General features: G+C 41.0%; 1 protein-coding gene across 1 annotated transcript in view; it reads left to right on the forward strand.

Annotated features, from left to right (window-relative positions):
• The first annotated feature begins 10,885 nt into the window (after positions 1-10,885).
• The window catches only part of ANTXR1 (ANTXR cell adhesion molecule 1), a 221,261-nt gene continuing 214,940 nt past the window's right edge, over positions 10,886-17,206 (forward strand). Inside the window, exon 1 of the mRNA XM_049651578.1 lies at positions 10,886-11,424. Within this exon, the coding sequence (XP_049507535.1) occupies positions 11,273-11,424 (152 nt within the window). The 5' untranslated portion in view covers positions 10,886-11,272. The remainder of the gene's footprint in view (positions 11,425-17,206) is intronic.

Consider the following 17,206-nt stretch of genomic DNA (forward strand, 5'->3'; position numbering starts at 1 on the left):
CTCCGTTACCCCAGCCGTTACCCCTTTACAGCTACACAGTTAATCTGTGACTAACTACATCCACGGTCTCTCCTTCAATTTACTCTTTTTGTTTCCCAAACTATTTGACTTGTAAAACTTACTTTTGTGCTCTTATCTACATGAATATTTTTCCTACTTGCCATCATAACCTACATATATTCTAAATGTTTCATGTAATAATGCACCATGAACACTTCCTCATGTTTTAGTCTTCATGTGTTTTATTTTTAATAGCTGAGTAATATACCATTTTGTTAATGATCCAAAACTTTTTATTTATTTTTATCATATTATTTTTTTTTATTTGAGAGAGGGAGAGAGAATCTCAAGCAGGCTCCACGATCAGTGAGAAGCCAAACATAGGGTTCGATCCCACTACCCTGGGATCATGACCTGAGCCAAAATCAAGAATTGGATGCCCAACCAACTGAGCCACCCAGGTGCCCCATGATCCAAAACTTTTTAACTTTTGAAATCATTCTCCTAATGTTAGGAATTACTTTATATTTTAATTATAATTGGGTGTGGTTTTGTGTGTGTTTACTTATTTATTTACATATATTTACATGCATAAAAACAGTAACTTATAAATATTAAAGGCAACACTAAAAATCATGTATAGAGTCATATATACTATGTATACCTATGATATATATATAGATAGATTGTTTTTATGTTGCTTTTTAAGGTTGTATGTTTCCTTTAACATATACATATGATATATATGTGTGTATGTGTATAGATATGGTTTTTATTGCTTTAATGTTTATAAATTACTCTGTGCTCCATTTTTCAACTTTTCCATTTTTTTTTTATTAAAAAAATTTTTTTTTCAACGTTTTTTATTTTTTTTTATTTTTGGGACAGAGAGAGACAGAGCATGAACTGGGGAGGGGCAGAGAGAGAGGGAGACACAGAATCGGAAACAGGCTCCAGGCTCTGAGCCATCAGCCCAGAGCCTGACGCGGGGCTCGAACTCACGGACCGCGAGATCGTGACCTGGCTGAAGTCGGACGCTTAACCGACTGCGCCACCCAGGCGCCCCTCAACTTTTCCATTTTTTAAACCATATTTTATAAATATCTCTGTGTATTGATATCTGATCCATATGATTGTTACTTTTAAAGACAACATGGCATTCCATTGTGCTAATAACTATATAGAGTGAAGCAAACTTAGCAGAATCTTTAGCAAAATCTGAAATATCCCATTTTAAAAAATATTTTAAGTTTTTACTCAAAATAATAAAAGCACATAGTTTAAAAACCAAACTGTCTAAAAGTACTATAACAGTGTTGCTGTTTTTTGTCCCATGAACTCCATGGCTCCCAGGCCCCATCCCCTTTCCACAATTTAGCTAATTCTGGCATTTACACATTGCATGTTTCCAAATGATATGTACACACTGATCTATTTTGATTCATAAATCTCAAACATTCTCCACTGAATTTCTATTTTAGAGGTAAGATTTAGCTCACCTGTGTCAATCACATCAAGGTAACTATGGGTTTCTTTTTCCTCTGTGGCAGTGTACTTTTACATCTTTGTTCTCCTATATGGATTGGCACCATCAGCATCCTGGGATGTCCCTTTGCTGTTATTCTAAGAATTCTTTGCCTTTGTCTTCACTTGATCTTAGCCAAAAGGCCGAGAAGCGATCTTTGCCTTTGTCTTGAGTTGGTACATTAGTCAGTGTTCTCCAGAGAAATAAAACCAACAAAATATATATAGAGAGAGAATCTATTTTGGTGAGATTTCTTTTAAGGAATTGTCTCATGCAATTGTGGGGGCTAGAAAATCTGAAATACGCAGAGTAGGCCAGCAGGCTGGAGTCCCAGGGTAGTGTAGAGGCAGAATTTCTTCTTTTTCAGGGAACTTCAATCTTGTCTCTCAAGATCTTTAAATGATTGGATAAGACCTATCCACAATATGAAATGTAATCTGCTTTATTCAAAGTCTATTGGTTTAAATGTTAATTACAACTAAAAAATACCTTCACAGCAACATCTAGATTGATGTTTGACCAAACAACTGGGCACCATAGCTTGGCCAAGTTGACAGATAGAATTATCCGTCACAGTTGGGCTCTGTGTTTCCTTGGTATTACATCTTCCCTCTTTGGTTTACTCCTTTACGTTGTTGGAGCTCCTCCAGTACCATCTTGAGAAAGTATATAAATATGTGGCAGGAAAATTTCTTGATATCTTCTGTGTTTGAACATGTCTTATTCTATACTGATATTTTATTGATAGTTGGCTGTGTGTAGAATTCTGGGCTGTAAATCATTTTCTTCAGAAGTTCAAAGGCTCGATTAACTAATGGATTCAGATGTTACTGTTGAGGAGTCCAAGGCTGTTCTGATTCCTGTTCCTCTGTGTGTGACCTCATTTTTCCCTTGAGAGTCCTATGAAACCTTGTATCTGTCCTAAATTTCCTTAAATTTAATAATGAGCTTGAAGTAGATCTATTTTTAGCCCTCGTTCCAGAGACTCAGACGGTCCTTTCCAAACTCCAAACTCATGTCCTTCATCCAAGAAATTTTCTTTGTGATGATTTCGTCTTTTCTCGCATTTTATAATTCTGTTATTCAGATGCTGGAACTCCTGCCCTTGTCTGTTACTTAGCTTATGTTCTCTTGTCATCTTCATCTCGTTGCTTTTTGTTTGTTTGTTCATTGTTTTTTGGTTTACAGTTTTGGGAGTTTTATTTGTTTTTATTTCTTTATTGTATTTGTTTGTTTGTTTTGCTCTGTCTTCAAGACTATTTTCCATTTTTTCTGTTGATTTTTTTCTTCGATTTTACAATTGTGCTTTAATTAGTAAGAGTTTTCTCTCTCTCTCTCTCTCTCTCTCTCTCTGAATGCTCCTTTTTTCCTGGCATCATTTCTACCTAGCTCTTTTCATGAAGGTCACCAAAGAACTCCTCGTTGTTAAATATTTTTTAAAGTTTATTTATTTTTGAGAAAGAGAAAGCACAAGTGGGAGACAGGAAGAGACAGAGGGAGAGAGAGAATCCCAAGCATGCTCTGTGCTGTCAACGCAGAGCCTGATGTGGGGCTCGATCCCATGAGCTGTGAGATCATGACCTGAAATCCCAAGTTGGATGCTTAACCAACTGAGCCACCAGGTGCCCCTCCTGGCTGTTAAATCTAATGAATAGTTTTCAGTTTTTATATTCTCATACTCTCTACCCCAACTGAGACTCATGACTATTCCCTTCTAGAAATGTCTTATTTCCCTTCTTGTTTCCTCTCTGTGGAGCTCTGTAAGACTGCTAGTATATTCCCCTGGGCTCTATCCTTGACTCTCATTTCTTATCATTGTCTTCACTAGCCCAGGGTAATATGCAAGCTTCCACTTATACACTCATGGCTTCAGCCTAAGCATCGTCCCTGTGTGTAAGAATCACATATATAAGTGTCTTTCGGATTCTAATTTTCCAATTAAATATGAATGACTATCAATTAAGAGTGAAGGAGGGAATATTGAAAACTTTGAGAGTTTGAGAAAACTTTCTCAGAGAGGAAGGAAGTAACCCAACTAAAGATACATAGTAGGACCATCAGTATATAACTGAACTATCGCAGTGATGAAGACTAAAAAATATAGCTATTGCTGCTTGCATTTTATGTTAGGAGAACCTGGTTTAGGGGAAACTATCAAAATGTGGAAAAAGTATTCCAAAAACGCTACTATATATGCATAGAGTTTGCCAGATTTGGATGTTTTTCTTCCTCTTTTTTTCCCCCTCTTTCCCACAGTCTTGGAATTGACCACGTGATTAAGAACAGCATTTTAAGCTGATCTTATTACTAAATTTGTGATGAACTCCCTCCATACTTCAAGTTTATAGTTTCTGTTTTTGAGACACCAAATCATAAACTTTTCTTTTCTACCACTTGATTTCCGCCTGCCTCTGGGCAAATCTGATTTGTAGAGGACAGTATTCTGGGAATGGGTTTTATTTCTTCCTTGTTAGCTCTTAGATTTGTAACAATGACATTGGATTTTTCCTCCATTTCAACTCAAGATAATTCTTCTGTGCTTTAGGGGCTTTTAGTCATTTTATGTGTTTATTGACTGACTTTGCTATGTTCTTTGGCTTAAACTCACACTTTAAGTGCCTAAATTTATGACCATGATTAAGACTTCACAGTAGATCAGTCCTCAAACCTTGATGACAAATATGATTGAAAAGAAAACAAACCTGGGTAGTAGCACCATCCATGTCTTGAGCTCTACCTATTTTGAAAGGAGACGTCTCTAGCTTCGGGGATCAGTCCTATCCTAGCAGGTGTAGAGGCCCTCTCACAATGAACGACATAGGACCTCCCCACTGTTACTTTGGCCACAGTAAGGGCAAATGCTTTCATATTTGAGGTTCCAGGATGAGGCTGCTTCTTAGACATCTACCTTGGACACACATTTAATCGAGCCTGAAAACCTATGCCAGAAAACTAACCTAGGTCTGACTACCTGCCAAGCAGTTCCCTAAGGAGTCAATGCTCAGAGGCAAACTCATGAGGTGAATGCATACCTTGTTACTAGTTACAGCTGTACCCCCAAGCCCTTCTGTACCCTGGTGAGCTGTGATGGATTATGAATAGGGACAAGTATCCTGGGGATTCCTTAAGTAGCCCAGGCCTTGCTCTCTTTGCCATGGGCTCCTTCCTGATCACTTTTGGATCTACTTAAGGAAGGAGTATCTCATTACCAGTAGGAAAAAACATTTGTGATGTCTTAACTCATTCACATCCTGAGACAATCCAAAGAGTTGTGGTTCAACAGTGCATCTCTGAAGATTCCATTATGTCAGACCTAGTTATCCTTGGAATTGGCATGGTAGGGCAGAAGGGACATGTTGAGTTTCCTCTAGAAGAGAGATTAAACACACTGTTGTACCAATACCTTCTTATGCATTTGTATATCCCAAGTAAATTATGCAAAGTCCAAGTTTTATTCATCGTTGTATCTTCATGTAGGCATAGGGCCTGCCCTAGAATAGGTATCCAAAAACAATTTTTTTAATGAATGAATGAGTTAATAAAGAGATGGAATAAAGATTCTTTTCTATGGATTGTTAGATCTCAAAAAAAAAAAAACAGCATCAGAAGAAGTGTCAATTATTATAACATTAGATCTCAAAAACCAGCATCAAAAAAAAAGCACCGCTGATTATAACCATTTTCTCAGACATTTCTTTAGAGTTTAGCTATGTAGCATTCTTGGCTAGCAGAAACAGCATTGCTGCCAATAGATTTTTGATAGCTCCAAAGTATTTTTTCTGTTTGTTTTCTGCATGTATCCTAGGAAATCTTCAATTCCCAATAGTTCCTAGATGAGCCCAAATCTTCACCTTTGCATTTCTCAGAGTTGATAATATGAATGTCCATGGTACAGAAACAGCTTTGTTTCATGGGTGGTAGGAAACTCAAACACCCTGAAAGTGTTTCTTCTAAATTATTCTTCCCAACTCTAGAAGAAATTCACATGCTATTTCCCAGAATCTCACAATAACAATAAAAGCCAACATTTATTGTGTGTTTCCTGAGGGCCACACATGACATACATGATCGCACTGAAACCACGTAACAACCCAATAAGGTAGGTAGTATTTTTAACCTCATTTTGCAGATGGGAAGCTATGTTATGGACAAGTCATGTAACTTGTTAGTAATGTCACCCTGTTAGTAATTTGCCCCAAATAGGCCGGTGTGCAATTACGATGTTAATTAGTATGCTTTCCTGACCAGTACACAATTTATGGGAATTACCATTAATTCTACAATAAATCTAATCAGAGCTGTGTGTGTGAGGCAAGAGGGAAAAGAAATTCGTCACTTTAAGATCTAATGTCCCTGAAACCCCCATATCTATTTCTGATATTGTACAGATACATGAATCTTGAAAAAGCTTCCATTGGTTATTACAGAGTGAGTAAACTTCTTTGTCTCCATCTTCCCCATACCCCTTCCAAATATTCTTATCCATACACATATTCACACATGGTGAGAACCACTGGATTCTCTGGCTTGGACCTTGGACACATTAGCAAAAGTGTCAAAGGAGTTATGGGCTTGACAGGCTTAGGTAGATTTCTTCTGATATATTCCACAGTAAAGTGGTCTGAAGTCTCTGAATAAGACTTTGGTCTTAAATACGCTTAAATATGCCAGGGTTGAGCAGAACTAGGCAAAAAAAAAAAAAAAAAAAAAAAAAGGCTTAAATTGGTCTTGTGTTTTGCTTTTTGCTAGCCTTGAGTTGTCTGATATAGTCTTTCATTGGACATTTGTAAACTCTGGGCTTGTCAAGACCCTAGACTATACTGGTCCATTTTATCCCTCCTCTGGGTTCTAGGTTGGATTGGCCTTGTCTCTGATCTAGATGAAATGAACATTTTATTCAGCGAGGTTTTGAGTCCTTATGAGCATCTGCAATGGATTTTTAGGATATGTTGGCATGAGTTATGGATTATTCTCTTGGTTGAGACCTTGTAGGAATGTACCTTCCTACAAGCAAGCTGTGTTTGCTGTGTTAAGCTTTGAACTTTGGCCAGACTCTAGCTAGATTGGGCTAAGAGTAAGTTGGTGATTAAACTTCATGCTGGGCTTAGATGTGACTTAGGATGGATTGTGATGGTCTATAGGTTTAAGTGAGCTGTGTTGTAAACCAGATTAAACAGGATCTGTCTCTGGGCTGACATTGAATAATATATGAAATTAGCTCATTTTTTTTTTTTTACTCTGAATTGATCAGAGTTGGGTTGAGGCTGTGTTTAATAAGTTCTACTTATGCATTTGGGTGGCTGTTAACAGGATTTCAGGATGTGTATGGAAATGCCCTAAATTGAATCATGGGAGGTACTGGATTAAATTGATTTTCAAGTTAGACTGGGCTGGGCTTTGGGTAGGGTTATTAATGGAATACTGGATTCAATGAGGCTTTGTTTCTGAGCTGAGGTTGTGAATAACCTGGCCTATGCGATGCCATCAAGGTATTTGCTCTAGGTTACGATTTTGCCCTTGGGCTTAGAGTCATTACTAGCACCTTTGCTTTTCCTTTGACCAAAAGGAATTATTTAGCTAATTTAGATTCTTTAGAAACTTTGTTGTTCTGAATGATAAATTCCTTCTAGGAAGGCTGCCTTGGCTTTTTGCAAACAGAAGTCCTATGGAGGACAAGCATGAAGGAAATATCATGACAATGAAAGACTATTTTTACTAACTGATGTTTTGCCTTAGGAAGTTTTGGGGTGCCACCAAAACCCAAAGACCAGTGGGACCTGCAAGAACTTGGCAAACATTGGACCTACTTGGTTGACCCAAAATATGGTACAGGGTGTCAGATATGTACATATTCTGTTCTTATTGTGGACAAATATTTCTAAGGAAAAAATTTCCCAAGTTTTCTTGGGTAGTATGTGTTATCTGGAGCATTTTCCAGAACTTGTGTCAAGAACACAGACAAACGATTTAGTGTCCCTGAGACTCTTGAAGGTTTTTTTTAACTTTTTTTTAATGTTTATTTATTTTTTAGAGAGAGAGACACACACACACAGAGCATGAGCAGGGGAGGGGCAGAGAGAGAGGAGACACAGAATCCGAAGCAGGCTCCAGGCTGTCAGCACAGAGCCTGACGCAGGGCTCGAACCCACGAGCTATGAGATCATAACCTGAGCTGAAGTCGGACACCCAACCGACTGAGCCACCCAGGCGCCCCGAGACTCTTGAAGGTTAAACGGCAATGTTATCAAAACAACAAAATTTGCTTTTTGACAGCTTGGCAAAAGGGGCTCAGTCACATATTGGAGGTGGGGGGCAAGTATGGGACAGCAAGTTGCTGGAGGCCTGTAAACAGGCAGGTCATTCTTAATTTCTACCTCAAAGAAGGGAACCTGGAATAGTCAATTACAACAGTAGTGCACGACCAAACCCTTAAGATGATCAGTCTTGTAAGGCAAAAACTCTCCAATCTTTTGGAAGGCAGGGAACTTGAAATTCCTGGTATCCTTAAGTATCCTGGGATCCTTCCTTATAGCATTTAACCATTCAAACATTCACAAGTTACCACCTTATCCCACTCTATACTTGAAAGAGAAGTTCCCCTTCCTAATAACCCAGTGCAGTCCAACATCCAAAAGCACTGCATCATTGGAATCTCCTTGGTGACACAATGACACGTTTCACATCATTGGGTTTTTCTTGGGGCTTATGCCCTTGACTTACACAACATGAGACACTCTTGACTGCTTCTTCCTCCAGGAAACTTTCCCTTGCCTTAGTTTCCGGGTTACCATTCAAATGTTTTCATGTACATGATTAGTTTGCCCTTGCACTTCTCCAACTCCAGAAACTTTTCTCCATAGCCTCAACATCACAGTCTATATCATTCTTCCACTGACTTGACTTTGAGGGGCAGAGGAGTTACTTCTAAACCTTATTTACTACTTCAGATTCCATGTCTCCCCCTCTCTCTACCCTCCCCTGCTCATGCTCTGTGTTTCTCTGTCTCTCAATAATAAATAAACGTTAAAAAAAAATTTAAAAGTGGGGGGGCACCTAGGTGGCTCAGTTGGTTGAGCAACCAACTTCAGCTCAGGTCACGATCTCACAGTTTGTGAGTTCGAGCCCCACATCGGGGTCTGTGCTGACAGCTCAGAGCCTGGAGCCTACTTCAGATTCTGTGTCTCCCCCTCTCTCTGCCCCTCCCCTGCTCATGCTCTGTGTCTGTCTCTCAATAATAAATAAAAGTTAAAAAAAATTTAAACCTTATCTATCTATCTCTGTGGACCTTGGGAAAGTCAGTCAATCTCCTCAGAACACTCCTCCCAGAACACTGGGATCTTTGCAAGAGATTAGGAACTCAGACCCCCTCAGTCCAATCATAGCATTGAGAGTCCCCTCAAGCAAATGATAACATTTGCATTAGGGCATTTGATACTTGGATGTCTCTTAGCTGTGACACTAATCTGGGAAATGCTAGCAGGAAGCCAAAGAAGATTCTCCTTCCTAGGTCCTCTTCCACCCCATTTCCCGACATGCTTTAATTATAAGGCTGCTATACCCCAACAACCAAAGGAAAATGTTGCCAGTTCAAAGAAGCTGATGTCTCCCCCTGCAGACTTGTTGAGCCATCATATTGCTAGTATACCAGGAGCTTCATTCACCCCTGTTATTGACTCTGGATATCTTTATTCTACTTTAAAGATATGGAGGAGCAAGAGTTGTGCAGTTTAGAGTATTTTAATCTTCTGCCAATTATTTTTTCCTGAGAGCAGTGATTCCCAAAGTGTAGGTGTCAATAGGTGTTATTTGAAAAGAACAGTTTCAGGATTGAGCAAGTCTAGGAAATACAGTTAAAGTTAAAAAAAAAAACTATCAAAGCTTTAATGTATAGGTATTTACTAGCTATCTATTATTGCATAACAAATTAACCCCCAAATTAGAGGCTTAAAACACCAATAAACCATAATTATCTCAAAATTTCTGTGGGTCAGGGCTCTGAGATTGGCTTAGTTGGGTGGTTGTGACTTGGGGTCTGTCATAAGACTGCAGTCAAGATGCTGACCAGGGCTGCAGTCATCTCTCAGCATGACTAGGGCCGGAGGGTCCACTTTCAAGATGAGTCACTCACATGGTTGGCAAATTGTTGCTGGCTATCAGCAGGGCATCTAGCTTCTTGCCACATGGATGCCTCCATACAGCTGCTTGAGTGACCTTTTGACATGGCCACGGGCTCCTCAGAGCAAGTTATCCAAGAGAGCTAGAAGGAAACCACAATATCTTCTATGACGTAGCCTCAGAAGTCACACGTCATTTCTGCAATACCTTATCAACTACACACAAGTCAGTCTTATTCAGTGCGAGGAGGGGAGGGTGTGTTTGAATACCAGGGAAGGAAGGACATTGAGGATCATTTCGGAGGCAGGGTAGTGCAATGCTTTATGAATCCCCGAAACTTATCTGACAACAAAATTATTGTTTAATGAAGCATTCCGAGACACTAGGATTCCATGTTACACTGGTGGGGGGAAACCACCATGGATGGTAAGTGTCTTAGAGGATCACAAATGGAGGGGAGAAATCATGCTGGAAAATGGAGTGTAAGTGTGCACTGAGGACTCTCCAGGGGGCATCTATGAAGCTAAAACTGAGTTCCTGCCTTGATCGTCTCTTCCCTGCCAGTCCCAAACGATTCGGAAGGTCTATACTCTTGTGAGCTGTTTACTCTCTCTGCCCTAATAGGGTGAAAAAGTCAAAGTTCACAGGCTGAAAAGAAGAACTTCTCACAGACTCTCTAAAATCTGGAGATGGAGACAATCTAGAATGCCCGGCTGTTCCACGCCGGGAGCAGCCTTTTCTTTGGGACTGTTTATGCTATTCCCAGCCACGTCACTGGACCCCAACAGTCTCTTTTATGATCTGCACTAATAGTGCAGTAAGGTCACTGGAATGAATCAGATCACAAAGGCACCGTTCATCTCTACTTCATTTGCACAATGGCTCCTTTGCAAAGGTCCCAGCCCCAGGGTCGGAGCCAAGGTGCTTGGAGGAAGTAATTTCTCATCAAATGTTTACAGTGACCTTATCAACAGACGCAGCGTAGGAAAGCAGAGGACAGGGATAAAAAGGCTAGAGAGTGAGCAAGAAGTAGGAGTGGGGAAGAAATAACGGAGAATGAAAGGGAAGGTGCATGAGAAGAAGGAAAGAATGAGAAAACACGCACAACCACACTCACGCGAATGCCAAAGGGCGCTTTCGCCATCTTCGGCCACAAGGTGGCACCCTTTGAACTTTCTTTCCGCCCCCCAAAAAAGGAGAAAGGGAGGAGAGAGGGGGGCAAGAGGAGGGAGAAAAGGCAAGGCAGTCTCCCAACCAAGAACAATCTGAAAACCCACCCCATAATATTTAAAAGCTGGGACAAAGAAGCGTCAGGACGAAGCTGCTTCCATTGCAAAACGTCAGCGCAGCCTCCCGAGCGGTCCGCCGCCAGAGTCTGGAGCAGCCCCTTTAAAAAAGCGGAGTACAGTATTGGGATTTTTGAAAACTGAAACCTAGAAACAGAATCGAAGCGGAAACCAGAAGGAAAGCCTTGAACTCCTCCAGACAATTGCTTCCGGGGAGTTCCAGGAGCGCGAGGGGGAATAAAGGGCCCGCGAGCAGGGCCCCTCGGATGGCGCGTCCCTGAGGGTCCAGACGAATTCGAGGCGCGTGGGAAGCAGAGGTCCCTACCCTCTCCCTGGGCTGCAGGTCATGGCCACCGTGGAGCAGAAAGCCCTCGGCATTGGCTTCAAGTGTCTCTCCTTGGCCACTTTTGTGCTCATCTGCGCCGGGCAAGGGGGACGCAGGGAGGAAGGGGGTCCAGCCTGCTACGGGGGATTTGACCTGTACTTCATTTTGGACAAGTAAGTGCCATGAGTTGTTGCACCCTGGGCTCGGCTGATGATGCTCGCTGCCGGGCTGGGCTTGTTGGCAGCGAGGCTTTGAGACAGGCACGCGTCTCCAGGGACCCAGAGGGACCGCGGGGGTGGCCGAGGCCCCGCGCTGCGCCTCTGTCGGGGAGCGCGCCTCCCCATCCTTCTTCGCTGCAGCGGGAGCCCGCAGGGGCGTCGCTGCTGGTTCGAGGGGAAAACCTACTTTCCGCCTAGCTTTCTGTGAATGAGGAGCCTGCAAAGGAGTGTGAGGATGTGTTGACCTAATACGTTTCTGTGAATCCTTTCCCTTTGCTTTAGAAACCTGGTGAGAAGGGCGTGCTTTGGAGAGGCAGAACTTCCAGGCAAGGCTGGAGTGGGCTTTTGAAAGTCAGTCCTGTCTTTGAAAACAAACAAACGACAACAAAAAAAACCCCACATTCTGTCCTGCATAATGCATTGCCTTTGTTCCTAATAATACAGTGCACGCTGACTGGGCAATTAGTGAAAATATAAGGCGGATTTCTCAACTTAGACACTATTGGGTTTTAGGCTGGGGAATTCTTTGTTGGGCACCCTTGGCCTCTCCCAGTAACCCAGTACTTCCCCGCTCCATGCTCCCTCTCTTCTGCCCCCTTTCCCCCTGTCCCGCATTGGTAACAACCAAAACTGTTGCCAAACATTGCCAAAAGTCCCCTGTGGGTAAATTCCCACCTGCCCTGCCTTGGCTTGGGACCTCGGATACAGACTGAGTCAAGTTCTTGGTAATTCCACTGGTGGGCTACCTGGGAGGTGCAGGAGCCCTGGTTTCCTTAACAAAAAGGATGAGAGTTAGACTTCAGGTCTGCTCAAGGGAGAGCTGAACTCTCACCAATTAAACATTTCCCAAATCCCCTTAGATTTGCCAAGCCCACAGTCACTCCAGGAAGCTTTATGCTATCTACTAAAATCCAGCTTCAACAATAAAAAGCCCCTCAGAGAAGATCCATGCTCATTAAAACTATGTGAGCTCTCCGGTGCCAGGAGAGGCGCTTGCTGTTAACAGTGGTGGGGAGATGAATTTCACAGACTGGAAAGTATTTGGGAGTTGGAAAAAGAGTCCCGCAAAATAAGCTGGCCAGCTAGACACCAAATGTGCTTTGCAGTTGCCCCTGGAGTTTGATTTTTCCGTAAGGGCTGTTTTGAACTCCAGATTCTTTGGATGAAAAATGAAATCTCTTTCTTAGAGATTTATGAGAAGGTGGATACTGAGAATATACTCTAATACTAAGAAATGGAATTTCTTTTGTTACTTCTAGTGGCTGGGGGCAGAAGCTCACAAATTCAGAGACTGTCTGAAAGCAGTCAGAGGTGCCCATCATGGTGCTTCCCCCCCCACCCCAAAAAGGCAGTTCAGAAGGACAAACAGGAAGACTTGAAAAAATGGACAGAACCACCATGCCCCTGAATGGATTGACTCCACACGGGAAAGATAATCAGTTCTCCCCCAAATTAATTTGAAGTGAATTAAACATTTAAATCAAAGTTCTGTAGGAATTTATTTTGGTGGTGAGAGGAATTTAATAAAATGACTCCGAGTTTATCTTAGAGAACAAAAAAACTGGTGAAAAAGAGTAAAACATTTTTAGAGAAAGATAATGAAGAAGTACTTATACCTCCAAATATTAAAATGTATTACAAGGCAAATGATTACAAACAGGACGGTAAAGGCCAAAGAATAGGTAGACAGAATAGAAAATCTAGAAGGAAATCCAAGAACATGTGAGCATTTAGTGGAAGTTCAAGTCAGTGGGGAATTAATTTGTTACTTTAAAAAATGATTCTTGGACAAATGGTTGATAATATGGGGGGGGGGGGGAGGTGACATTTTTGTTTTACACCACAAACCAAAGTAAATTCCAGAAGGACTGAAAATTTAAATGTTTGCAATGAAAGGATGAAACAACCGGAAGAAAATTTAAACAAATATTACTGTAACCTTAGGTTTAGAGCTTTTAAAACAGGAAGACAGAAACAACAAAGAAAACTATGAAAATATTTAAATATGTTCAAATTTTCCCTTTCTATAAGCGAAAATATGTCAGAAATAAAAGATAATAAGAAGCTACAAAAACTTTGACAGCATAAATTATTGCTTAAAGATTGACCTTAATATATAAAAAGCAGTTTTAAAAAGATGATTCCAGGAGAAAATAGGCTTCGTACATAAATAATTCACCAAAAAACATATGAAAATCAGTAAATAAACAAAAAATTTCAACGTCACTAGTAATCAAAGAAGTGAAAAAAGCAAACAAGATGTAATTTTTATTGTTAGTGGAGATTTTTTTAAAATTACAATATTCAATATCGGCCAACTTGTGGGAGGAAAGCACTGTCATATCTTACTAAGGAAAATACAAATTTGCATGGTCTTTCTAGGCTGGTGATGTCCAATAGAACTCTCTGTGATGATGGAAGTGTTCTATACCTGCTCTGGCCAGTATGGTGTCTACTAGCCATAAGTAGCTGTTGAGCCCTTGAAATGTGGCTAGTGTGAACAAGGAAGTGAACTTCTTATTTTATTTATTTTTAATCAATTTAAGTTTAAATAGCATGTGGCCACTGTATTGGATAGTGCAGGCAAAGAGGTAATATGGCAACATGTATCAAATGCTTTTTAAAAAAATGGGGTTCTACTTTTCCATCTAACAATTCTGTGTCCTAAAGGAAAAGTCAAATATACTCTCAAGCAAGTGACTAGATGTATGTTCATGGCAGTGCTGTTTATAATAATAAAGCTGAAAATTACCTAAATGTCTAACAACAGTGGATTTATTAAGTTAGGCATGATATTAGCAAAGCATTGAATATGCAGACTGTGCATGCTTGTAAGATATTTTAGGAGAAGTATCTAATGCTCATGATGTACTCTTAGGTGAATATTATATTATTATGTACTCTTAGGTGTATTAATGTACTCATATTATGTACATTAAGATTCTATCTTTGTAAAAAAAAAAAAAAAGGTAAACACACACATGTGTATTTCTTGATTTACCTAATATGTAAGAGTATTCCTGTGTGGAGGATAAGATTTTTGAATTCTTTCCTTGTGTTTTTCTGAACTCTCAAAATTTTCTACAATGGGCATATGTTACTTCTATATCCAACAAAAATAAGTTACTTTGACTTAAAAAAAATATTTCAAGTGTGAGGAGGTCTCTAACCAGCGTGCTGAGACCCAAGCATATGATAATTACAGAGGCTGCTGCTTCTTTTGTATTTAAACCTGGAGAAAATTTCTAAATGCATCATAGGATGCTCTGCAGTGCATTGGGGACCCAGAAATGCTCTATGAAAGAAATGATGGGGGCCCCTTTGGAGGCACCTACCTTTACATTGAGGTGGACTCCTCTGACTTCTTTTAGTTGTCCAGTGGCTTGAAAAGAGAGGGTATTTTTGTGCTGAATGAAAAAATTGCTAGCACTTGATGGTGTGCACACTTCAGCTTGTGCTCTTGACCCAGGCCAATTGATCCGATTGTTGAACATAGGTGGGGGATGAGCCCAAAGGCAGTGATTGCAAGAGGCCCCTGGTGGTCTCTAAGACATGGTCTTCTGTCCTAGAAAGAACAGTGCTGTCCAGCACCCAACCACAGCAGAGCGGAAGGGAAAAGAATGCTGACTCACTTTTTCCTTGGGCATCTGAGATACTTTGGCTGGCTAGACACTGTCTACAGGCTGAAACTAAGGAATCCCAGGGCACTGAATTCACCTTTCTTCTCCCCACCCCTTGACTCCCTTTTCCCTGGTGAATGGTCCTCTTTTTTTCCATGACATTAAAACTCAGCCCATTCCACCTTTAAGCAGGATGCATCTCTGGTCTGGAGAGAACCCAGATTATACATTTAATGGAACGTCGTGTTTTCCCAACTAGGAGCAAGACTTCATAATGATAACCTAGACTACCACAGTAACACAATAGGGCATTATTAGCGGCTTTGGCGATGGGGCTGGTGGACTGGGCTTCACAAGGCTTTATACTGATGGAATTTCATCTTCATTTAAACATGCTTTTCTGGTTACAGTCAGGAAAAGTAGATTGCTGGGAATTCAATCAGGGATTTGAGGAGTCAGATTTGGAAGGCTTTATGCAGAGAAAAACAAGGAGAAGCTAGCTTCCTTTCACTTTTCCAGGGGTCCTCTAAGATTCATGCATCCTGTTGAGTGGTCCATGGACATAAATGTACCTCTCCTCTCTCCCAGGGCTCCCCTGCTATGATACTATACATTTATGTATCATACATTGGTCAGTTTTATAGGGAATGGTTAGTTACTTAAATGGAAAAAGTGGATTTTCCATCATGAGTCTTGGGAAAGTGCTGGCTATATTCATGAGTGCCCTAAAGACTTCAAATAGGGGCAACTGGGTGGCTCAATCTGTTAAACATCTTACCAGCTCAGGTCACGATCTCACAGTTCATGAGTTTGACCCCCATGTCGGGCTCTGTGCTGTCAGCTCAGAGCCTGGAGCCTGCTTCTGATTCTATGTCTCTCTCTCTCTGCCCCTCCCCCCACACATGCTCTCTCTCTCTCTCTCTCTCTCTCTCTCTCTCTCACTGTCTCTCAAAAAAAAACAACAACCACATTTTTTTAAATTAAAAAAAGGACTTCAAATATAGGATGATGTCGATAGCAGGAGGCGTGGAGGAGACAGGGGGCTGGAGGGGACAGTAAGCACCAAATAACTTTATTGATAGGACTTTCCAAAACCACAGCCAATAATATATCCTTACATTTGTAAAGGCTCTCCACAGGCTCAGCATGTCTTCTTTTACCACTAGAGCCCTCTGCTATTTCCTTCCTGTTTGGTAGGAAGGAATTTTCTCTTTCTCTTCTCCCCATACAAGGAGACCCCATTGCCACTCACCCAGAGTTCTACCCTCAGCACCACAATTGGATGATCCCATAGTGGTGATGATCTGTAGGACCATTACCATGTGTTATACTCCAGGGACTTGGCCGTTAAATAGATTCTTGTAGCATTAGACTGGGAACTTCACCACCGGGTATGGTATTGTTTTCCTGAGAAAATACTTCTGGGTTCCCAACTACCAACTTACAAAAGAAATCTTTAGAGTCAAAACTGAAGTCTCCTGATACTTACACATTCTCACAAGTGCCCCAAAGACAACTTTTCTTGGTAGCTAAGGCAAGCACTAGTGTCCTTAGTTTACTGATGAGCAAACCGTTAAACCTTTGTTCAACCTACTGGATTAAGTGACCTGCCCGAGGACCTAGGATTAGCTCATGACAGAGCTGGGCTGATGTCTGATCCTGACTCCGAGCCCCGCTTTCTCCACTCATCGCTGCCCTGTGTACTTGGGTTATAATGAGAAGCACATGGCAGTCCAACTAGAGGAACTGGGTGGGTTCCAGGAATGAAAAATCCCTGCATCAGAGTTTCAGTAAATGATGGTACATAAGGCAACCAACATTACTTAATTGAGGAACTACTGCTTTGCTAAATCAGCTATAGTTGATTGAAAGTTTCAAGGACTCCAGCCCCCTGCAGCCCACAGAGATGAGAGCTGATGGATAGGACTCTAAGGTGCATTCAGGATATCTGATTAGGATGCAGTTAACGGTCCAATAAATTGTTAATTTGTTCAGATTGAATCTGATGGAAAAAGGAAATTCAACTCTTGTAGACGTGTTGAATGTTTTCAGATGTAGCTTGTTTTCAGGAATACCTTGAAAGAGGGCTTTGAGTAATAAAAATGCAAAATTAGCTC

The sequence above is a fragment of the Panthera uncia genome, assembly GCF_023721935.1.
Source record: "Panthera uncia isolate 11264 chromosome A3 unlocalized genomic scaffold, Puncia_PCG_1.0 HiC_scaffold_11, whole genome shotgun sequence".
NCBI lineage: Eukaryota > Metazoa > Chordata > Mammalia > Carnivora > Felidae > Panthera > Panthera uncia.